Below are 24,757 nucleotides of genomic sequence, written 5' to 3'. Positions count from 1 at the left end.
CCTTTTATTCTCCACAGCTGCTGCCTGACATCTCAGGTGTGAAGAGTCCCGACCCGAGACGTCACCTCTCCATTTTCTCCACAGATGCTGCCTGACCCGCTGAGTTACTCCAGCACTTTGTGTCGATCTTTGGTATACGCTAACATCTACAGTTCCTTTCTACACAGCTAGACATCTGAAGATTGATGTGCTGTTCCAGAGGATAGAAGGTTTATTGGGGTTTAAAGAAATGGAGATAAGAACCAAGAGGAATCAAGGGTGAATGAGTAGCTGATGGTGAGCATCAAAGCTTAAGGACTGGCTGAGTTTTTCACTTGGACACTGCAACCCTGAGACCATCGAGAGTATTTTGGTCTTGACAGAAAAATTACAAGTGCATCCCTTTGTCAGCCACCACTGGAATAACACCAACAGGATCCACGTATAACATTCCCAACAAACATGAACCATTGTACATTATAAAATAAAAAAATAATAGTGGATATTGGAAATCTCAATATTACATTGGGAGAACTGAAATAATGGACAATCCATGTTGAAGCTGAGATACGGGAGCATTAATAAACATTACGATCATTAGCGGACATTAATGTTTGGACAAAGACAGCTGGAAACCAAGGATAAATCTTTGGTTGCTATGGAGAGAGCTAAAAGAAGCGGTCCCTTGGTAGTGATAACGTACCATTAAATTGTCACAGTGACAAACATGATGATGCAAGCCCATTAAACTCTGAACCAACCATGAACAACCATGATAGACAGTGCTCCTGCAGGAGGCAATGGTTGAGATAAGGGTGTCACAAACAAACACAAATACTATCAAGATTCAATAATATCAAACTTTTTGTTTACTGCCATTGTGCTGAGGCCGAGAGCGGTCCTGGTCTAATGGAAAAACAATCAAAGGATGTAGACTTTGAGCAGTTGTGCGCTTGGTCAACTGGGTGGTGAAAAAGATAGTTAAATAAGTAATCTGTGGGCGTGAAAGTGTATGTGTGTAGATGGTGAGTACATTCAGGTGAATGGATTCTCAATCTGTGCACAATGTCGGAGATGAGAAAGTCTCACATCATTTCTACATCACATTCCAACATGATGTAACATTATCGAGTTGCATCTATAATTCCTACACGGTGGTGCAGTGGTAGAGCTGCTGCCTTAAGGCGCCAGAGACCCAGGTTGGATCCTGACTATGGGTGCTGTCCCTGTGACCTGCGTGGGCTTTCCCCGGGTGCGACAGGCTACTTCACCACATTCCAAAGATGTGCAGGTTTGTAGGTTAATTGGCTTTGGTAAAAATGGTTAATTGTCCCCAGTGTGTAGGATATGACAATAAAGGATCTATCTATCTATCTATCTATCTATCTATCTATCTATCTATCTATCTATCTATCTATCTATCTATCTATCTATCTATCTATCTATCTATCTATCTATCTATCTGTCTGTCTGTCTGTCTGTCTGTCTGTCTGTCTGTCTGTCTGTCTGTCTATCTATCTACCAGTGTATGGGGGAGATCGCTGGTCGGCGCGGACTTGGTGAGCAGAAGGGCCTGTTTCCACGCTGTATCTCTAAAGTCTAAAGTGAAGTCTGAATGTTGTTTTAGGTTCGTTGTCCTGGCCGCACTGCTCAGCACCAGCATACCACATCACTCAGAACCGTGAAGGAGGACACTAGCTAGGCTCTACAGAGAGGAGAGAAAAGCTTCTTACTGTCTTCTTTCGTCTGCGCGTACATCACCAGACTGCGCACGCCATCCCCGGCCTGAGTGAACGCCAGCACTTGGACGCTGTAGTTGGTGAACTTCTCCAGACGGTGCAGCTCCACCCGTGAGTCCAACGTTGTGACGTTCTGCATCTCGCCCCAGTCTGGTGCAGGGCACAAAGAGGAAAGGTCACTCCCACGTTCGTGATAGGAGCAGCATTTGGCCATTCAGCTCATCAAGTTTACTCCGCCATTCAATCATGGCTGATCTATCTTTCCTTCTGAACCCCATTCTCCTGCCTTCTCCCCATAGTCCCTGACACTCAGAAGGTTGTGTTAATGCAACCAACATCCATATTGCAATTGATGGTCTGCACAGTAGTGTTTGAACCCAGAACAGGGGATCACAGACCCATCTGCCTGCAGCTTGTTGGGGACCTGTGGTGAATTTTTTATACTTCAGAAATAAAATATATTAATAAAATAAACACAGGAAGGTCATTACTATCTGTACATGGTTTTCTTTATATTCATAAGTTCATAAGTTATAGGAGAAGGATTAGGCCATTTGGCCCATCAAGTCTACTCCGCCATTCATTCATGGCTGATCTATCTTTCCCTCTCAACCCCATTCTCCTGCCTTTCCCCAATAACCCCTGGCACCAGTACTAATCAAGAATCTGTCAATCTAAGCCGTAAAAATATCCGTAGACTTGGCCTCCACAGCTTTCTGTGGCGATGAATTCCACATAGTGTTATCAAATTGAAACATTCATTTTACAAAGCACCAATGACACTCTTGGTGTACAAGTACAACATGGAAATAGTCCCTTTGGCCCACAGTGTCCATCCGAACATGATGCCAGGTTAAACCGTTCTCCTCTGCCTGCAGGTGATGTATACCTCCCAGTTCTTTGCATATCCATGTGCCTATCTAAACGACTTTGAAATGCCACTTGTATCTGTCTCAGCCACCTGGCAGCCTATTCCAAGCACCAACCACTCGTTGTGTAAACAACTTGCCCTGCACACCTCCTCCACACCTAGCCCCTCTCACTTTACAGCTATGCCCTCCAATCTTTGCCATTCCCTTCCTGAGGAAAAAAAGTTCTGACTGTCCACCCTCTCTGTGCCTCCCATAATTTTATACACCTCTATCCATTCTTCCCTCAACCTCCGTCATTCCAGGGAAATAAGCCAATGCCATTCATTTACCCTCTTTGAACCATGCAGCCATTGAGTGTTTTTTTTGCGAAGTTGTTCCACAGGACCCAGTCCCTCAGTGACTCGAGGTAGCAGGCATGAGACTGCCACCCTTCCCTGCAAGGCCTTTGCATGGACATCCCTCAGTACGTAGACGCATGTGCCATTTGGACATCTCACAATGTTTCTTACCAGAGTGCTACGAGATCGACACAGCAGTGGTAAACATGGTGTGTCCAGTATAGCAGGGAAATCATTAAGTTTGGTGTCTTTCCGCACAGAATGTCTCCAGTTCCGGATTTTTACACTGGGTGATGAATGGAGCACTTTGCAAAGCAAAGAGACACGTTTTGGGGTGGAAATTGCAGCCAGTCTATTACCTTTGGTGCAACCATGGTTCTTACAGGTTTGAAAGGGAGAGAAAGCTTTGCGGAGAGACTGAAAAGTGTTCAATGTTCAACTGAGGAACAGGAGCAAGTAGCTCACCTCCATCTTGATGTATGGACCAGTAGATGACACGGAAACCCTTCAATACTCCGTTCAAACTACTGCGGGGAGGTGGTGACCAAACAATGGTGATGACATCTGATGAGATTGATACAGCCTTCACGTTGTCCGGAGGTTGGCTGGGAACTGAGAAAACACGCAACAAAAATGGAACAGATTAAAAGACAAAGCAAACCTCAATCAATGCACAAACTAAACTGACCCTCACCAAACAATGTGAAGATAATTTAGGGATGACCAATCTCCCAGATGTACACCATCCTTTCATAAAAGGCATATCAGAGGAACAACTTACTAACGCATACAATTCTGGTTACTATATGCACGTTCCCAATGTTATCCTGTCTATAGGAACAATAATGGTAACCTGTGGATATTACTGCTGATGATACCAGGTATGGCCGACTCTCCAAGTGTCAGGACCTGCTTGGAAAAAGTTGGGTACCTTGGGTTTCCTGATGTTTCCTGTGCACTATGTAACACTGCACAAGAGATGTCAACACTTATGTTGATGCCAGTGTATATGCAAAGTAATGTGTGTGTGTGTGTGTGTATGTGAGTGTGAGTGTGAGTGTGAGTGTGAGTGTGAGTGTGTGTGAGTGTGCGCGCGCATATCATCCAGATGACCGGGAACAAATGGGCAGCAAGTAAGGAGCATTCAGACGAGCACAGTCACAGTAATGCAGTGGGGAAACAGGCCCTTTGGCCCAACTCGCACACACCGGCCAACAATGTCCCAGCTACCCTAGTCCCACTTGCCTTCACTTGGTCCATAACCCTCCAAACCTGTCCTATCCACGTACCTTCAATGAACAGACATAGGTGGTTGCAGACTAAATGTAGATAAATGGAAGCAGTGTAGAAATGTACAATGTTTAAGAGGGAACTGCAGATGGTGGAGAATCGAAGGTTACACAAAAAAGCTGGAGAAACTCAGCGGGTGCAGCAGCATCTATGGAGCGAAGGAAATAGGCAACGTTTCGGGCCGAAACCCAAGGGTTTCGGGCCGAAACGTTGCCTATTTCCTTCGCTCCATAGATGCTGCTGCACCCGCTGAGTTTCTCCAGCTTTTTTGTGTAACCTAGAAATGTACAATGGTTGGTTTGGGAGGAGTGGGCTAAAGGGGCTGTTTTTGTGCTGTTTGACGTTATGAGTCTATGCTCTACGAGGTATGTATCTGCTGCTGCAGGTAAATGATGTTTGACAAAATTCCATTACATGAATTCACAAAACTCTGCGCAGCTCCACAGAACCTCTCGACTGGAGTCTGATGAGCAAAGTCCCTCGGTCTCATTTTCAGATTGCACGGAAGCCTCTTGTTTTTACTTATCTATCTCTTTCTAATGGTGATTTCCTGCTGAGAAACACAGCATACGTGCATCTTTACATCCTCCATTTCTCCCTGCTGGAGGCATTGACGAACTGTCCAGTTGCACACCATCAACAGATGGTCACCTATATCGACACAGATGGTTTAATACAGGTTATCAACAGGTTCATGTGCACGGCTGAATCAATTAATAATGTCGCCTGGCTGCAGGATATGGAGCTGAAGCAGTTTGAGTTGGTCGTCACATTTAGGGCATCCTGATACAAAGCTCTCACAGCTTGCTTTTGTCCTGCAAACAGAGATGAAAGATGTGACAGATTTCTAAGGAGATCTCGATTTTTGGCGGACAGCTGAGGCCAGTTCTAAGGATAAAGTGTGCAGCCTTCTCCTCCTTTCACCTGAAACCAGTGAGACTGCAACCAGTATACCATAGGTTGAGCATGTCTAAACTATCCGGCACATCCAACCACATACTGCACTGATGGGATCAGAAGAAACAGAAGCAAGACTGGGCGGCACAGTGGCGCAGTATTGAGTTGCTGCCTAACAGCGCCAGAGACCCGGGTTCGATTCTGACTACGAGTGCTTGTCTATACCGAGTTCTCCCCGCGACCTGCGTAGGTTTTCTCCGGTTTCCTCCCACACTCCAAAGGTATACAGGTTTGTAGGTTAGCTAATTGACTTGGTAGAATTGTAAAATTATCTCTAGTGTGTGTAGGATAATATGCGGGTATCGCTGGTTGGCACAGACTCACTGGGCTGAAAGTCCTGTTTCCATGCTGTATCTCTGAAACTAAAAGTAGGCCAATCAGTCCTTCAATCCTGTATATTCATTATGTTCCTGGTTGCTCTTTTACTGCAGAGCCATGTTCTTGCACTAACTTTGTATCCCTTCATTCCTTTAACATATAACCTTAACCATGTAACCATATAACAATTACAGCACGGAAACAGGCCTTCTCGACCCTTCTAGTCCGTGCCGAACACGTATTCTCCCCTAGTCCCGTATACCTGCGCTCAGACCATAACCCTCCATTCCTTTCCCGTCCATATAACTATCCGATTTATTTTTAAATGATAAAAACGAACTTGCCTCCACCACCTTCACTGGAAGCTCTACAATAGATATACAAATCTATTGACCATATTCAGCTTCCACAAACCTCCAGGGTAGACAATTCCAAAAGTCCACCTCCTTCTGGGTGAAGAAATGTCTTCCAATCTCAAGTGCTGAATGTCTGACACCTTACATTCAGTAATTAAATAAAATCACTTTCCAACCTTCTGCACTGATCTATATTTTACTTTTAAGAAACCCTTGAAGTTCTTACAGTTAATATCTGAGTACGAGTACCATTTCTTAAGACCAGGAGCTTGACAGAGAGTTTCATAAAGGCAAGAGTGAGCTGGGTGCGGAGCTGAGGAATACCAGTAAATATTTGGCTGATGCCTTCAACAAGAGATTGCATGGTCAGATTAGAAACATAGAAACATAGAAAATAGGTGCAGGAGTAGGCCATTCGGCCCTTCGAGCCTGCACCGCCATTCAATATGATCATGGCTGATCATCCAACTCAGTATCCCATCCTTGCCTTCTCTCCATACTCCCTAATCCCTTTAGCCACAAGGGCCACATCTAACTCCCTCTTAAATATAGCCAATGAACTGGCCTCAACTACCTGTTTAATGATAGTGTAGAAAAGTAATGGCCCATTCAGCCCCAAGCCAGTTCTATTATAGAGCGACACAGCGTGGAAACAGGCCCCTCGCTGCGGTATTTTGGACCAATTGCAGGCGGGACAGGGATGATTGGCTGATGCCAGTGTAAAGGGAGTAATCAAGGCGGGAGAAGATAAATGAGTGGATGATCTTTTCGAGGTCACCAAATTGGAGGAAAGGTTATATTTTAGCTATCGTCCGAAACTGGAAGAAGCTTCAGGGAGCGCGTACTCAATTGTAGGAGCAACTTTTCCCTGAGCATGAAGGCCGACAGCTGTGAAGGTGGCTGTTCTGTTCTGTGGGAGAGTAATTCGCAAATGGTGTAAAGTCGTTCCCCTCTCTCACTGACTTACCAGTCCATCATTTTGTTCACACTTCTCTGCTCTTCCACTACTTCCGTGCATCAATCGCGGCAGGTGTCAACACTTTGAACCGTCTCAATTGATTTAAAAAAAAAAAATCAATAACCACATTTGTAGAACAGAAATAAAACGAATCAGGTGCTAGCTCTTCTATTCTCTTGATAGCTGCGAAAAATGACATGGGTCAAGGAAAGTGCTGTTGGATGATAATATTCAGTCTATTATTGTCACCTTTGCCCTCTAACCCCAACCAGGTCTAGGCAGCAGTTCACAGTCAATCTCCAGCATCTCAGAATCTCAAAATAATCCAATTGTTTTGTCAGCCACACTCACAACACTTCCCCTCGTTAAAATAAAGGTCCAGTCATCACATCACATCACATCATCTGCCTTCTCAGGTGTATTAACAACGAATGAAATAGTCACAGCCGCAACATGGGAAATTTGCCCCCACAAACAGCAGTGTGATCATGACAAGTTAATTAGTTTTTTTGTTTAGTGTTGGCCCAAGGTAAATCAACTCCGTCATTCAATCATGGCTGATCTAATTTTTCCTCTCAACCCGATTCTCCCGCCTTCTCCCCATAACCCCGGTCACTTGCACTAGTCAAAAATCTATCAATCACCGCCTTAAAAATATCCACTCGATTAGAATTAGACACTCTCTTCTAATTTCCCTGCCTCCTCCCTTCCTCTCACAGGGTCTTTCCTGCGCCCAACTGTCACTGAATAGCCATGTAGGAGGATGTTGGTCAAGACAGGGTTAATAGTCATCATTACGGTGTTGAGTGTGTTCATCCTGTTCCTTAGAACAAGGAATAATCTTACCAACTACACTTAAAATGTGACACCCTGAGAGGATGCTTTAATTACTTCAATTTGCATACAGTTAAATTATCACCTAAAGCAGATTATTAACCAATTAAATAGTCTGTTTAATGTTTAGTTTGAAACAGGAAGAGCTATCGAGCGGCAAGATTCTTCCCCACTCTTTCATACCTCCTCTCCCCCCTTCTCTCCTCCCCCTCCCCTCCTCCCCCCTCCCCCCCTCTCCCCCCCCCTCCCCCCCCCTCCTTCTCCCCCCCCCCTCCTCCCCCTCCCTTCCTCTCCCCCCCCCCCTTCTCCTCCTTCCTCCCCTCCCTCCCCCCCTCCCCCTCCTCCCCTCTCTCCCTCCCCCCCCCTTCTCCCCCCCTCCCCTCCCCTTCTCCCCCCTCCCCCCTCTCTCCCCCCCTCTCTCAACCCCTTCTCTCTTCTCCCCCCCTTCCTCCCATTTCTCCCCCCCTCTCCTCCCTCTCTCTCCCCCCCTCTCTCAACCCCCCCTCTCTCTCCCCCCTCTCTCTCCCCCCCTCTCCCCCCTCTCCCCCCTCCTCCTCCTCTCTCTCCTCCCCCCCCTCATCTCCTCCTCCTCCCCTCCCTCTCCCTCTCTTGCTCGCCCCCCCCTCATCACTCCTCCCCTTCTCTCCCCCCTCTCTCCTCCCCTCATTCCCCCCTCCCACTACCTAACAGGATACAGAATTAGCTTAATGGTAGGAAACACTGGATAAAGGGCAAAGGGTCCGTGCTAGGAGGGGGACAACGGGTTTGCCCCCCTGTCTCTTACATATGGACTCTGTGGGCTGTTTCTATGCATTCTGTACTTAATGGCGGAGTGTACTTATGTATGGCAATGATCTTACTGATCTGAATGATCAAGTGTAACTTGGTACACACACCTGATAATAGAGAAACAATGAATAGGGACGGAGGGAAAATGGGAGAAGAGTGAAGAGAGAAAGAGTGAGAGGCAGTGAGGTGGGCCGGAGATGGGAATTGGAGGATAAGGGGTATGGGAGAAAAGGGGGAGAGCAGTGAGGTTGGAGGGGGGGGAAGAGGGACAACAGGATCGAGGGGGTCAGGTGTAGTTAGGGGGAGAGCAGGGGAATGGGACAAGAGTGGGGGAAGGGAAGTGGGGAAAATGGGGAGAGGGAGGGGGAATGGAAGAGGAGGATCAACACATTAAGGGCGGCGCAGTGATAGAGTTGCTGCCTTACAGCACCAGAGACCTGGGTTTGATCCTGACTATGGGTGCTAACTGTGCGGAGTTTGTTCGATCTCCCCGTGGCCATGTGGGGTTTTTTGCGGGTGCTCTAGTTTCCTCCCACATTCCAAAAACGTACAGGTTTGTTGGTCAATTGACTTTGATTAAAATGTGGGTCGGATAGTGCTCGTGTAGGGGGGCTCGCTGGCCAGCAAGGTGGGCCGAAGGGCCTGTCTCCACGCTGTACCTCTAAACTAAACTAAACTAAGGACACAAGTGATGATGCTGAAACTAGACAGATCTCGGAGTTATTGGCTGGCATTTCAACGTACACCTACACGGAAAATCCCACTCAACTGGACCCGTGCCAACAATATGTTGACTCTTTGCAAAATCAAACTACCAGCTAACTCAGTCATTGAGCTGTAATTTATGTAACTCTGTCATGAGAATCCAGAACTCTTTCTTCTGCAGTTGCAAGTGTTAGTAGCAGAGCTATCTTCCTTCTCTTTATGCCTTAGAATAGTGTGACATCAATTATACCATGCTGAATTGTGCTGATAACAGGCTTAAGAGATAGTGTGCCTGCTGACGGTGTTAGGTGATTACAGGGTGCTACACTCATTAAAAACTGATCATTGAATTGTAAATCCAAGCTGACATCACTCTAATTAGACTGCAGATCCACTGTAATTTGGATTTTGAGATCCTATAAGTGCTGATTGGTATTTCTTTGTTACGAAACAATTATGATAAGGAAGAGGCAAATATCAGATGGGCCTCGCTATACTGCATCCGGCTGAGTCAAAATTATAGCTTATCGTAAATTGTCACTGATCACGACAGAAGCCCGCCTGTGTTTACTCGATGGGAAGACACAAAATGCTGGAGTAACTCAGCGGGACAGGCAGCAACTCTGGAGAGAAGGAATGGGTGATGTTTCAGTCTGAACCCGAGACGTCACCCATTCCTTCTCTCCAGAGATGCTGCCTGTCCCGCTGAGTCACTCCAGCATTTTGTGTCTACCTTTGATTTAAACCAGCATCTGCAGTTCTTTCCTACACCCAGTGTTTACTCATTGCTACATTTCCTCTTTGAGACGTGAAGGGGGCCCTTCTCCAGAGGATGGCAATGCCCAGTTAATGTTCTTTCATTTGTGCAATGAATAGGTGGGACTCTCACATAGAGTTCGGCAGCAGGGAAACAGGCCCTTCAGCCCATCTTGTCCATGTCGATCAAGTGGTCCATCCGAGTTAGTCCCTGTTCCTGGCCCATTATCCTCCAAATCTTTCCTATCCATGATCCTGAACTAATGTCTCTTACATATAATTACCCTGCCTCTAAAGTTAATCTGGCAACCCGTTCCATATACCCACCAAAGGTTACCTCTATGGCCTCTTTTAAATCTTTCTCCTCTCATCTTAAACATATGCCCTCAAGTTTTAAACTCCCTTACCCTGGGGAAATAGACTGTGGCTATTTCACCTTATCTGTGCCCCCTCATTATTTTATATACCTCAATATGCTCTCCGTTTTGGGAATCATGAGCTCAACACAATCTAGGGCCTCTTTAGATCCAATCAGGCCATCCACTTGCCTGCTACCCCAAAGTTACTCATGAGTGACTATGTGGCAAGGCAGCAGCAGAGGGGATGGGAGTGTGGGCTGCCTGTTTACATGCAGACTCGGGCTGCAACCAATGGATCTACCATAGGGCAGCACAGTGGTGCAGTAGTAAAGTTCAGTCTCACAGCGTCATGGAATCCAGAAACAGGCCCTTCAGCCCAACTCATCCATGCTAACCATGATGCCCATCAATGCTAATCCCATTTGCCTGCATTTAATCCATATCCTTTAGATTCAATTATACTCTTTTGTTACATGCATACCTAGGCACAGTGAAATTCTGTTTTTGCATACCCACGTTTGATCCTGCTGTTGGTGTGGAGTTAGCATGTTCTCCATATAACTGCATATGCGGATTTTTTCCGGGTGTTCCTGACACCAGAGTGATGTTTTACTCAGGGCTTTGCCTGACCTTGCAGCGCTGGACACAGATGCCTCAAAGCAAAGATAAGAAAGGTCTCGCCCTGAAACGTCACCCATTCCTTCTCTCCGGACATGCTGCCTGAGTTACTCCAGCATTTTTGTCAATTTCCAATTCCAACCAATGGGTTGAACGGTGACCTTTTTCCATGGGTTGTAATTGTGGGTCAGTGACTGAGATCCTCAGTTGGGATCAAGATTCACTCTGTGCTCAACTCTACCCACATTAACCACAGGTGATCGATGTCCAGATCTCAGTGATAAATTCCACCCACAGAGTCATGGAGAGACACAGCATAGAAACAGGACCTTCTGCCCACTGAGTCCATACTGACCATCACTTATCCATTTACACCAATCCTACATTTGTTCAATTTTTCATTCCTCCCACATTCTCATCAACTCCCCCGAGATTCCTCCACTCACCGACCCACTTGAGCCAATTTACAATGGCCAGTTAATCTACCAACCCACATGTCATTTGGATGTGTGAGAGATCTGGAGCACCTGGAGGAAACCCACACGATCATGGGGAAACATGCAAGCTCCATGCAGACAGCGCCTGAATTCTAGATTGAACCTGGGTCTCTAGCACTGTGAGGCAGCTGCTCTCCTCACTCTGGGCGTCTGGTGCTTGGCATCTCCCAACGAACACAAAAAGTATGAATGATAGCAGCCGCACAAAGATCATTTTGCATCTTACCATCCTCGAGCGTTGTTGCGTTGATCTCGGACGAACTTGGACCGGTGCCCGCCCCGGTTGAATGCCTGCACGACCACCCCGTACTGAGCAAACTTCTTCAGGTTGTCCAGCGTGTATACCTCGTTGTACCCCGTGGCTTTCATCTCCACAATACTGTACTGCCCGTTGCTTCCAGGGCCGTTTTCCCGGTAGCCGATCTGGTAGCCACGGATCACTCCATTCTGAAGCTCCTGCCTGGGTGCCTGAAGATCAGAACACAAGGCTTTAGGTTGTGCAGTGTACTCCGAGGTCTCCATTATGAGACAGGGACGGTAGTCAGAGCCACAGCGTCATGGAACACAGAAACAGGCCCTTCAGCCCAACTTGTCCATACTAATCATGATGCCCATCAATGCTAATCCCATTTGCCTGCATTGAATCCATATCCTTTAAATTCAATGATTCAATGATTCAATGTTACTTTATTGTTACATATGCCAAGGTACAGTGAAAGTCTGGTTTTGCATACCATACAGAACGTACGCAAAGTGTCGGCACATACCTGGCGCTGACAAAGATACTCATTAGTCCCGATAGTCCCTCCTTGATCTTAGCCCCCTCCCCCTCCACTGGTTCCATCTTTGTTCTAGGCGGCCAGACTGCCTCTTCCCGTAAATCCTTTCCTATACATGTATCTATCCAAATGTTTTTTTAAATGTATTTATCACACCAGCCTCAACCACTTCCTCTGGATGTTTCATACACATACTACCCTCTGTGCAAACAATTTGCGCCTCTGGACTCTTTTAAATCTTTCCCCTCTCACCTTAAACCTATACCCTCTAGTTTTAGACTCCTCTATCCTGGGAAAAAGATTGTAACCATCCACTTTGTCTATGCCCCTCACATTTTTATACAGCTCTATAAGGTCATCCTTCCACCTCCAGGGGAAACAGTCCCACCTATCCCACCAGTCCATCTTCTCCCCATAACCCAGACCCTCCAGTCCCAGCAAAGGGCTTGTGAATCTATACTGCATTCTTACCAGCTGCTGTGATATTCTTCCCACAGCTGAGTAACTGGAACTTCACACAATGCTCCAAGTGTGGTCTCACCATCGACTTGCTCAGTTATAACGTGACACCCCAACTCGAGGATTCAGTTCTCTGACCAATGAGGCCAAGCATGTAAGATGCCTTCTTCACCATCTTGTCTACCTGTGTAGCTACTTTCAGAGATCTGTGTACCTGGGCCCCCAGCTCACTCTGTTCTGTCACTATCTCCTGGGACACACCGCACCATTTACTGTGCAAGTCCCACCTTGGTTTACCTTACCAAAGTGCAACACCTACCATTCCTATGATTTAAATCCTATCTGCCATTTTTTGGCCCATTTCTTCATTTATTTAGTTCCTGTTGTAAACTTTGATAAACTTCTCTGTATGTGTGTGCGGCTGTGTGTTTGCGTGTACAGTGTGTGTTTTGTGTGTGTATTTCTGTGTGTGTACGTGTGTGCTTTTGTGTGTGTGTGTATACCTGTGTGGGTGAGCATGTTTTGTGCATTGTGTGTGCATATTTCTCTCTGTGTGTTTTGTGTGAGTTTATGTATTTCTCAATGTGTGTGTGTAAAAGAGGGGAATAATTTTATGCCCAGCAAGATCTTATTCAAAATCTCCCACTGAAAATTCCTGAAAACGAAAGCCATAAATCAGTGGGGACTGAGAAAAGATGAAGAATTGGGTCATGATTCTAAAGTTCCACTGTGTAGGGGCAGAATTCATCCTATAAAGATTGAGAGAACAGCAGGCAGTGTGATCCGATATTCAATTTTCCAATGCTTAATAAATTATTTTCCATTTACCCGCAAAAAATTGACACAAAACCTAAAAGAAACAATATCTTCTCACACAGAACAAATTGGGAAGTCAATCTAATTTATAATGATGCTTTGTTTTAATGTATTGAAAAACTGAATGCTACAGGCAACAGTTTTGGATGATAAATTCTTCTGTCCATGTTCATAATAGAAACTTACTACGTGAAATTGTCACACGGCAGTTAGATTCTCTCGCTATTATGGATTATGCCCACACCTTTCCTGGTCAGTGGAGTACCTGTATCAGTTAGATGAAATCAAGAGGGGATCTGCGTGAAGCTAGTTTGCGTACTTTATGAAATCAGTTTAGTTTAGTTTAATTTAGAGATAATTTAGGAACAGGCCCTTCGGCCCACCGATTCCGCACCGACCAGTGATTCCTGTTCACTAGCACTATCCTACAATGTTTACTGAAGCCAATTAGCCTACAAATGTGGGAGGAAATGTTGAAGCATGCAGTCATGGGGAGAACATACAAACTCCGTAGAGACAAGCACGTGTGGTCAGGATTTTTTTCCTTTTCTATTTAAATCACTGATTTTTTTTTTCTCTTCTCTTTTTTCCACTCTATCCCCTTCTACCTTTTCTTCGGGCTTTCTTTACTATCTCACAAACTAACACTATCATGACTACTTATGATACTCTTTTCTTCTCTATCTTGGCTTGTCTCATTTTCTGTTCTATTCTGTTAAATTTGAAACAAGAAGTTGTACATGAACTGTAATATCTCATTATGTATTAGGTACTTATGTACTACATTATTGCACTTACTTCTAATAAAAAATATTAAAAAAAAAAAATCACAGAATCTCCTCGTGGACTCAATTGTCCAGTGGAATATAGGTAAATATTTTCTGAACTGAGATGCTTTTCTTGAATGATCCATAGCCTCATAAGGAAGTTATATGTCCTCTGTGTCCATTGGAATTCTATTAACAGTATTTATTTTAGTTCAACTTTAAATTAACTGGTACATATTATTCAGCAGGCACTCTCAAATAGCTACAGTTCCACATTTCTCTATTGATTTTCCTTTATTTATATGATCAAAATCTTACTAAAACACACTTTGAGTTAATTATTCAGAGTTCTAAAGATTTCCTTTTATTGCCTCATTCTTTTTGGGAACAGCAGTTCGCTTTGTCATTCCTGCTTGCATTTCTTTCTTGCTCCGGTTACTTCCCCAACTTCCCCTGGCGTCCAAGACCCACCATTGAAATGACTGACGCCCTTCAGGCAAGGACTGTCTAGTTTTGTTCCCCACTGTATGCTGCCATCTCACTTTGGGCAAGAGTACATCAGTATTGATGAGCCAAGAATGTGAAAGCTCAGCGATTTGTCAACAGAGACTTGGTGGATGTCTCACTCCTGACTGAACCAAAGACTGAAGTCCTGCAGTTCATAAAGTCATGAAAGGTTACGGCCTTGAAAACTGGTATTTTGGCTCATTATGCTCATTAACTCTATCCCCACCAAATAGAACAGATAAGGAGATGTTTTGGGGAGAAATGGGCTGAAACCTTGTAACTCCAAGCACCAAAAGGAGATTTTGAGGACCATTTCCAGTTCTTGGTCTGCAACCTTAATGGTTATCAAAGTTCAATTTCTCTTCCAGAGATCTTCTTCATGTTCTGGTGATTTCTGCCCAACAGCCTGTCAGGCAGTGACAATAACACCAACGTTTTCCTCCCTAATCTTTCCCAGTTCACTTAAATCCATTAGTAATTGATCTCTCTAACAAAGAAAATAGGTCCTTCCTGTTACCCTGAAAATTTTCAAAAAGTTATGCATCTCAATGAACTATCCTCTACTCTAAGGTAGACAAAAGTGCTGGAGAAACTCAGCGGGTGAGGCAGCATCTATGGAGCGAAGGAAATAGGCAACAGTTCGGGCCGAAACGCTGAAGAATAAAGCCAAGAATAACATTACTGATGCTGGCCCTTCGGCCCAACTTGCCCATGCTGACCAGAATATCTAATCTACGCTAGTCCCACCTGACTACATTTGGCCCATATCCCTCTAAACCTATCCTATCCATGTACCTGTCCAAATGTTTTTTAAATGTTGTGATGGTACCTGCCACAACTATGTCCTCCGGCAGCACGTTCCATAAACCTACTACCCCTTGTGTAAACAAAGTTGCCCCTCAGGTTCATATTAAATCTTTCTCCCCTCTCCGCAAACCTATGTCCTCTGGTCTTTGATTCCTCTACTCTGGGTAAAAGTCTGTGCATTTACCCAATCTATTCCCCCCGTTAGAGGACGTGTGACTGTAAGGGACGTTGGTGCTTTTTCAGCTTTGACAGGATTTGAAACCACTGTTGGGGAAGTGCTCGGGCTTGGCACTGATGCTTCACCTCACCGTGGACCTGCCTCAAATTCTGTTTCTGGGTGACACAGACTCGCACCAGGGGAACACAAAAGAGGCAGGAAAGCATAGGAACTCGAGCTTACGTAGATGGAGAGAAATGGGCTGAAGCCTTGTAACCAAGCACCAGCAATAGGTCGAGAATAAATTTACCTTCCAGGTCACTCTAATGCTCTGAGATGTGACGGGCTCCAATATGACTTCCATGGGCGGGCCATCTGGAGCTGAAAGAGAGGAAATGCAGATCCAATGTTAGTTATATATGGATGGGACAGTTCCATAGGGTCACTTGCCACCACTTCTTAAGCCAAAATAATCACTTGATTTTCTTCCATGGTAGATACTTCCATGTTTTCAACTCACTGGAAAATTCATGTTGTCTATTAAATACAGGAGACGCACAAAGTGCACATGAGTCAAGAACAACAGCAGCAATGCCTCCACCTGGAAAACCAGAGGAAGTGGGTTGAAGTCCCAGCCAGGGTTTGCACTTCAATATGGTACTCAAGGAACACTGCACTGTTGGAGATGCCGGGTTTCAAATGAGATGTGAAACCAAGGTGCCATCTATTTGCTCAAGCGAATGGTGAGGAACATGGCTGTTTGTGGACATGCATTGTGGTCTCCTGGTGTATTCATTCCTTAACCTGCACCCACCGGTCACACAGCAGTAGAGTTGCAACCTTACAGTGCTTACAGCACCAGAGATCCGGACTCGATCCCGACTATGGGTGTTGTCTGTATGGAGTTAGTTCTGTTCTCCCCGTAATCGCATGGGTTTTCTCCGAGATCTTTGGTTTCCTCCCAAACTCCAAAGATGTACAGGTTTGTAAGTTAATTGTCTTGGTATAAAGGTAAATTGTCCCTAGTGTGTGTAGGATAGTGTTATTGTGTGGGGATCGCTGGGCAGTGCGGACTCGGTGGGCTCAAGGGCCTGTTTCTGCGCTGTATCTCTAAATTAAACTAAACTAAACACACACAAAACCAAATGCTAGGTTATTTCCCGCAACCTGGTGATTGAATTTGCTTGTGTTTGGAGAGAGACTGAGTTTCAGGAGTGCACTAATAGTTGTGAAATCCCCTGAGATACCCTGACAATATGAAATGTTCCTTAGATATGCAAGCCCTTTGCTTCTTAGTCTCAAACACAGCTCTAGAGTCCTATGGATAAAAATAAATCCAAATAGTATAAATCCACTAGTATTTGCCACTATTTTGTTCCCAAATTTTAATTATGGTGAATAAATGTTCTTTTTTTTTGCATATCTCAACTACTGTCTTAGCTAAAAAGAAGATTGTACAATAATAGTAGAAATGTCATATACTAGAGGCATAGCTATAAGTTCAGAGGAAGAGATGTGTGGTGCAGGTTATTTTATACACAGAGAATGGTTTAGATTAGAGATACAGCGCGGAAACTGGCCCTTCGGCCCACTGTGTCCGCGCCGACCAGCGATCCCCGCACATTCGTGGTGGGTTGAAATGCGCTGTCACGGTGTGGTGGTGAAAGCAAATAGTGGTGTTTAAGAGGCATTTAGATAGACACATGAATATGTAGGGCAAGAGGAATATGGATCATGTGCAAGCATATGAAATTTATTTTGGTATCATGTTCAGCATAGACATTGTGGGCCAAAGGGCCTGCTTACTTGTTTAGTTTAGTTTTTTTTAGTTTAGAGATACAGCATGGAAACAGGCCCTACTGAGTTTGTACCAACCAGCTATCCCCGCACACTAACACCATCCAACACACACTGGGGACCATTTAGTAAGTAAGTAAGTAAACTTTATTGTCAATTCAAATAATGCAACAAGTAGTTACACAGAGGATTGAAATTGCTTTTCCCCATACTCCAAATGTGCAAGTAATATTTATAACACAGACAGACTATACACCAATAAAGATAGACAATGGACATATACATTATATAAAATATTCACGGTGTGCCAGGGTGTAGTAAAATTTTAAGGTATATTATTAAGGTGCAATAATAAAGGTGCAATATAGAAAAGTGCAAATAGCATACTGCAGACATTGAATTAAAGTTATTTTGACAGTCAGTTGGTCTTTGTTTGTGTAATGTTCATGGAATTTTTTTGAGTGTGTTGAGTAGTCTGATGGCCTGAGAGAAAAAGCTGTTTTTGAATCTGGTGGTTTTGCTCTGCATGCTGCAGTAGCGCTTGCCGGATGGTAGGAGGGTGAACAGTTTGTGTGCTGGGTGGGTGGTGTCTTTGATGATATTGGTTGCTCTCTTGCGACAGCGAGATGGGTATAAGTCCTGGATTGCTGGTTGGGGTGATCTGGTGATCTTCTCCGCTTTAAATTTATACCAAGCCAATTAACCTACAGTACGTCTTTGGAGTGTGGGAGGAAACCGAAGATCTTGGAGAAAACCCACGCAGGTCATGGGGAGGATGTACAAACTCTGTACAGACAAGAGCTCGTGGACAGGATCGAACCAGTGTCTCTGGCGCTGTCAGGCAGTAGCTCTATCGCTTACCCTACTGTGCCGCCCTGTGGTGTGCGTTTCTATGTCCTGTGTTCTTTGATGTTGCCCAGGTACACATGTTAATGAAGAACCTGTCTGAGGGTTGATAACCAGAGGGGCATCGACATCCACAGAAAGTAAGCCTCTTTGATAGAGTAGTCGGGGGAGAGTTAACAAAACTAAAGTGATTTAAAAGCGTTCGAATAATATAGTTAAACATATTGAAAATGATTACCTTAATTTTATAGAACAATACAAAGACAATTAGGGCGTTTAAACTGTGTGAATAAAGGACAAAATACATGCTTTTTCATAGCTTGGACTCTGCCATTTGCCCAGGAGATCCAATTAACACAGTAATTCAGTTGCTCCATATTTTAGTGAAAGGAACGTTACGGGTTATTTGCAGTTTAGCACTTACTGTCTTCGAGTGCTCACTTGGGGGACTTCTGTATCAAACAACAAAGGTTCCCGGAGCAACCAAACTGTTGCCAATCAACAGAAGTGCCAAACAACCAATTGACGAAACCGCTTGTGACCATCAAAACAGAAACAACGAATCAAGGCTCCACAAGGTCACACACGCAGTTGTATAACGCACATGGGCAAGTAATGGCTTGACCAATTTGGTCACCCTCTTATCCCAGGTCACGGTGTGAAGCCTGCGTCAGGACCGGAATATTGTTGCACTGTCAATAAAAACTCCAGTGGCAATGTTCCCAATTACGAGTTTCAAAAGATATTCGGACAGATATATGGACAGAAAGAGTTTAAAGGGATATGAGCCAAATACAGGCAAATGGGACTAGCGCAGAATGGCAATTTGGTCTGCATGGATGTTTAGCGCAAGGGCCTGTTTCATGCTGTATAGCTCTATACCTCTCATTAACAATCATCTCTGCAGCTTTATCACAGATGAGACACTGTATTTGGCAGCAGTGAATGGACTTTTGCCTTTGGGTCAAGTAATTCTGGGTTCCAGCAAATTCAGCATGAAGGTCTGGGCTAACACCTGGGACAGGCAGTGCGTGTGCTGTAATACCAGAGGTGCCATCTTGTGACTACCTCAGGGGTGAAGGTGGCCAGAATTTCTTATTGGTAAGGCTGGAGATTTAGCATTGTCAACTTGAACCATTGGTTTTGATTGTGTTAGCCATTTTCTTACTGATACGCATTGCACCATCTTATTCTGACTTCCTTTCACCCGAAGAAGGTCTGAAGAAGAGTCGCGACCCAAAACTGCATCTATCCATGTCCTCCAGAGATGCTACCTGACCTGCTGAGTTACACCATCACTTTGTGTTTTTCTTTCGCTTTCATCTCTGCATTACTTCACAGAAGAACAGCTAAATGATCCCCCAGTGACCCAGCCAGTAATAATCCACCAAGCAACATTACTAACAAATAGATGCTGGTTATTATTCTTCAGCTTCTGGTCAGAACTTACTGCACCCAAATTACTGATATATTTACTCCATTCCAACTGTGACTGCACTGCAGGAATACTTCAATGGCTGCAGAGATCTTTGGTGCTAAGAACAAGCCCTGTCCTTCTCACTCTTTGATCATTCCACTTCATTCTCAGTCCCATTTTCTAGCTTACTCCAAAACCTTTTATTAAAAATATTTATTTCTTCTTCAATGCTTTATAGTCATGAAGTGTTTTTGAAATAACAAATAGAAACACAGGAAACATGTAACAGGTCAGTCAGCATCTGTGGATATTATTGCTTGTTTGTTATTTATCTGTGTGATATTACATTTATGGGCCAGTTAAGGTGCAGCTAGTCAGAATTTCATATTCTATTGCTAGTATATATGACAATTAAGATCCTTGATTCTTGACTCAATCATCTTTCCTCCTGTGAAATGGAATTTAATCCATTTAAGTGGAATACTAGTACAAGTGGGACCCGTTGGTTCCTGTCCCCTCAGCACGCATTTGTGGGGGGGGGGGGGGGGGGGTGGCCTGCGGCATCAAACACACACACACACACCCTCCCCATTGATATTATTTTAATATTATTAATTCGCTCCTTTTCCCCCATCCCCCGCCCTATCCACTCACGCATAGCCCCCAATTGCGCAGGTGCAGCTGGAGAGGGAGGGGGGTAGAGAGGGAGGGGGAGTGGGTAGTGAGGGAGAGGGTGAGGAGGGGGTAGAGATTCTGCAAAATTATTAGCTCAAGCCTGGATCCTACCTCTGTCACATACATCCTGAAAGTTCAAATCTAAAACCAAGGCGTCATGGTGACGTAGGGGTAGAGCCACTGCCTTACAACACCAGAGACCCGGGTTTGATCCTGACTATGGGTGCTTGTCTGTACGGAGTTTGTACATTCTCCCTGTGACCTGCAGAGGTTTTCTCCGAGACCCAAAGATGTTCAGGTTTGCAGGTTAATGGCTTGGTATAAATGTAAAATTGTCTCTCGTATGTGTAGGGTAGTGTTAATGTGCAGGAATCGCTGGTCGGTGCGGACTCTGTGGGCCCAAAAGCCTGTTTCCGTGCTTAATCTCTAAACTAAACTAAACTAAAAGTGGAATATATGAGTCATGGCCCACGGATTCTGCTACATTATTTGCTCTAGCCCATATCCTATCTCTGTCACATGCATCCTGAAAGTTAAACCATCAAGGAGTATATTATAGTTGATATGACTTTCAATTCAAAATAGTCATTCCTATCACCTAGGATGGTGGATTTAAGACAGTGGTTTACTAAGTCAAACACAAGGAACTGGTTTACAAGGAATAAGAAACTGGTTTACAGAGAAAGGCACAAAGCATTGGAGTAACCCAGCGGGTCAGGCAGCATCACTGGACAACATGGATAAGTGACATTTCAGGTCGGGACTCAAGACGTCACCTATCCACGTTTACCAGAGATGCTGCTGAACCGCTGTATTACTCTCGTACTTTTGTTTGGTTTAATAAATCAATACACTTTGGAACGACGAAGGTAGACAAAAGTGCTGGAGAAACTCAGCGGGTGCGGCAGCATCTATGGAGCGAAGGAAATGGGCAACGTTTCGGGCCGAAACCCTTGGAACCTTGATTTGGTGATGTTGAGTCTGATCCTCACTGAATTTGTGATCACACTATATCAAAGATAATCACCATATAACATTAATGAGGGCAGGGGGGTTGTTTATAACGCAATAGCCCACAGAACTCCAGAAAAATGTAACTTGTCGAGACAAATATTCCCAGAAGTATTTTCAGCACCAAGGAAAGCTCCCTGCTGCCGTGCTGGTCCCAGCGGCTTCCTGCATCAAACGTACTTACAGCAGACTGAAAAAAGTCTAGATTAGATTTTGAGTAAAAATGTGAGGGAGGACTTAAACGAGTAAATGGGAGAGTGATAGATTGTGGTTGAGAATCACCAGAGATGAAACAAAACTTCAGACTGTCTTCATCAGTGTCTTCATGTTTCTATCTGAAGCTGCAATCACATCGTATCAGGATTAAGCACCATGTAGCATTAATTAGGCCAGTGAGATCACTGAGACTAGCCCTTCTCACACTCAGAGGCTCAGAGAGGGCAATCAAATTACCTTTCATGATCGAGCCGTAAGAGTTGTGATCAGATGACTGTGCTCTGATTGCTCTAAACAGTTCCTGATTGCAAAAGAGTAAAAAATGAAACACCCACAGTGGCTTCCCAATGTTTCAATAAGTGAACATACCGTCTACTAAACAAAGGTCAAGCACCGTCTTCTGACAGGTTTGCTCAGGTCAACTAACAGAATGAAGCTTGGTCTGTTTCCCCAAATTGATAAAGAAAGAGAGAACTAGCCAGGGTGCACAACCCCTGTGTGCATGGACAGATGTTAGGTGGAAACAAAAGTAGGTGCTTCCTACTGTCACTTATCCCTTATCATGTATCTATACACTGTATCATCGTTGAATCTGAATCTATACACTGTATCATCGCTGAAAACATTAGCGACGCAGTGGTGCTGGTTTCACCCAGGAATGCTCCTTACAATGCCATGTATGACAGTGATCGCAACTGCTACTGAAGTGTGGATGGCCATTGGCTCGCTAGAAGCTCATCCGCCCTCTGACACGTCTTGTTTTTGGTCCTGCTGGGGTCCACACCCCCCTCCTCACCTGGCAAACCAGGTGGGGGAGACGGTTTGGTCGCTGACTATCTGACCATGGAGCAGGTAGCATGGGATTACATGGTACCCGTGGCGGGGGGGAACTCCCCCCGACCTGACCTAAAATACACTGTAAACGGTTCACTTGTAAACATGTTTTGGTTTTCTGCTGGCTCGTTAGCACACAACAAAAGCTTTTCACTGTACGTAGGTACACGTGACAAGTAGACTAAACTGAGCTGATAAACAGGCTTGGACACTCTCAGTGGAAGCTCTCTCAGGTAAATAGATGACTGGATGCAATAGTGCATTCAGTACATCTATTATGTTGAAAAATGATATGAGCTTCTGCAATCTAATTTTTTTGGAATGCCTTTCAGGAATCGTGGGGAGTTGGCTGCAATATCTGCCTGACCAAAGGACTTCACATTAACAAGGGATTGTTTATGTGATATCTTTTGGCTTGACAGATTGATCCACTAATTTCCTCGGTGATCAAAAAGAATGGCTTAGAGCAAAATGCTGGCACCATCAAGGAAACAGGAATGACCAGAGATGTTGAACTTTGTGCATTAATCTTCCCAAGCAAACAAAAGGCTTGGCATTGGAGTAGTTTAATATTTCAAGTTAACAACTTGCCTTCCCGTTACATCAGGGAAATGGATAAATTGATAACGACGGACAGTTTTCAATGTTACCGAAGGCAATTAATCTACAAACCTGTATGTCGTTGGAGTGTGGGAGTAAACCGGAGCACCCGGAGAAATCCCATGCAGGTCACAGGGAGAACGTACAAACTCTGCACAGACAGCACCTTGCGTTCTGGAATGAACTCGGCTATCTGGCGCTGTAAGGCAGCAACTCTACCGCTGCGCCACCGTGTCTCCCAATCTAGAGCAACCTTTGCTCTACTGATTGCAAACTTGTATGCTCTCCTCCCCTCTCATTCCTTCATTTCTGGCACCATTTCAGTACAAAAACATTAATTTATTTCAAAGCCTTTGTTACCTGTCCTTAAGTATGCTGCCCAGATTCGAACACATTCTGTGTTAAATAATGATTTAGTATAACGTCCCACATTAATCACATTCTTGAAGCAAACTGAATCGGGCGGCAAGGGCAATTTTTAGTTTGGACAATTCAGCACCAGCGATCGATGGTTGGCCCGCACTGCTCTGACTTGGTACCTGCTTCCTCTGTGCTGACAGTTAATTCTTTGCTTGAGTCACTTCTGCCGATCTTGTTGAATGAGTAGATCCGTATGCTGTAGACGGAAGCTGGGTGCAGATCCACAATGTTGGCCTGGTTTATGGTTGGGTTGATGTTCCGTGTACTCTGCTTTAAGTTCCACGAGTCTGTTAGGAGGGAAAGAAACAATTGTTTTGTAAATGGGATGTGAGATAATGAAGTTGAACCCAGAGGGTAGAGTGGAAAAATCACTGAGGTAAGAATTGGTGCTCGCAGCTCAGGTGCAAATGGCACCTTCAGCTTTAAGGCTAATTTCTCAATGCTCCAACCTTGCTTAGTTTAGTCTAGTTTAGTTTGGAGATACAGCAAGGAGACAGCAAGGTCTCACCAAGTCAGCGCGAACCAGAATCACCCATACACAAGTTCTATCCCACACAATAGGGACAATTTTACAGAATTGTATCTTGTATCTCGTACCTGCCTTCTCTCCATACCCCCTGAGGGGATCAGAGGGTATGGAGAGAAGGCAGGTACGGGATACTGAGTTGGATGATCAGCCATGATCATATTGAATGGCGGTGCAGGCTCGAAGGGCCGAATGGCCTACTCCTGCACCTAATTTCTATGTTTCTATAGGTTTCTAAGCCAATTAACATACAAACCTGCATCTTTTTCTGGAATGTGGGTGGAAACTGGAGCACCTGGAGAAAAACCACGCAGTCACAGGGAGAACATACAAACTCCATACAGACAGCACCCGTAGTCAAGATCAAACTCAGTCTCTGGCACTGTAAAGGGCCTGTCCCACTAGCATGCGGCAAGCGCGACCAAACCGTAAGCGGGGGCCGCGTGGAGGTCGAGTGATCCCTTACGAGTTGACGTGAAGTTTGAGCGAAGGCGTACACTCTCAAGACGCTGCGTACGGCATCGAGACGCTGCGCACGCTCGTCGAGGTGGTGCGTATGGCCTCAATACGGGTGCGGGCCGGCAGGCCGTTGCCGCGCTGAATTTTTGGACAGTGTCAGCTTTTCGGAGCCCCGTGCGATGTCGGGACCAGCTCCGCACAACTCCATACAGCTCCGGCGATCAAAGTGCGACCGGCCCCGCGAGGCCGTACGGCTCAAGCGACCACGTTAGGTTGCTCTTGCCGCATGCAGTTGCTTG

At 44.9% G+C, this 24,757-nt stretch overlaps 1 protein-coding gene across 1 annotated transcript in view; it reads right to left on the bottom strand.

The window, feature by feature from the left end:
* LOC129712347 (cell adhesion molecule DSCAML1) overlaps window positions 1-24,757 on the bottom strand; it is a 463,662-nt gene that overhangs the window by 90,154 nt on the left and 348,751 nt on the right. Inside the window, 6 exon segments of the mRNA XM_055660700.1 lie at window positions 1,713-1,868; window positions 3,394-3,540; window positions 11,592-11,643; window positions 11,645-11,833; window positions 15,968-16,038; window positions 23,593-23,760. Of these exon segments, the coding sequence (XP_055516675.1) occupies window positions 1,713-1,868; window positions 3,394-3,540; window positions 11,592-11,643; window positions 11,645-11,833; window positions 15,968-16,038; window positions 23,593-23,760 (783 nt within the window).

Source organism: Leucoraja erinacea, chromosome 32, assembly GCF_028641065.1.
Source record: "Leucoraja erinacea ecotype New England chromosome 32, Leri_hhj_1, whole genome shotgun sequence".
Taxonomy (NCBI): Eukaryota; Metazoa; Chordata; class Chondrichthyes; order Rajiformes; family Rajidae; genus Leucoraja; species Leucoraja erinaceus.
This window is presented reverse-complemented; position numbering and strand designations above follow the sequence as displayed.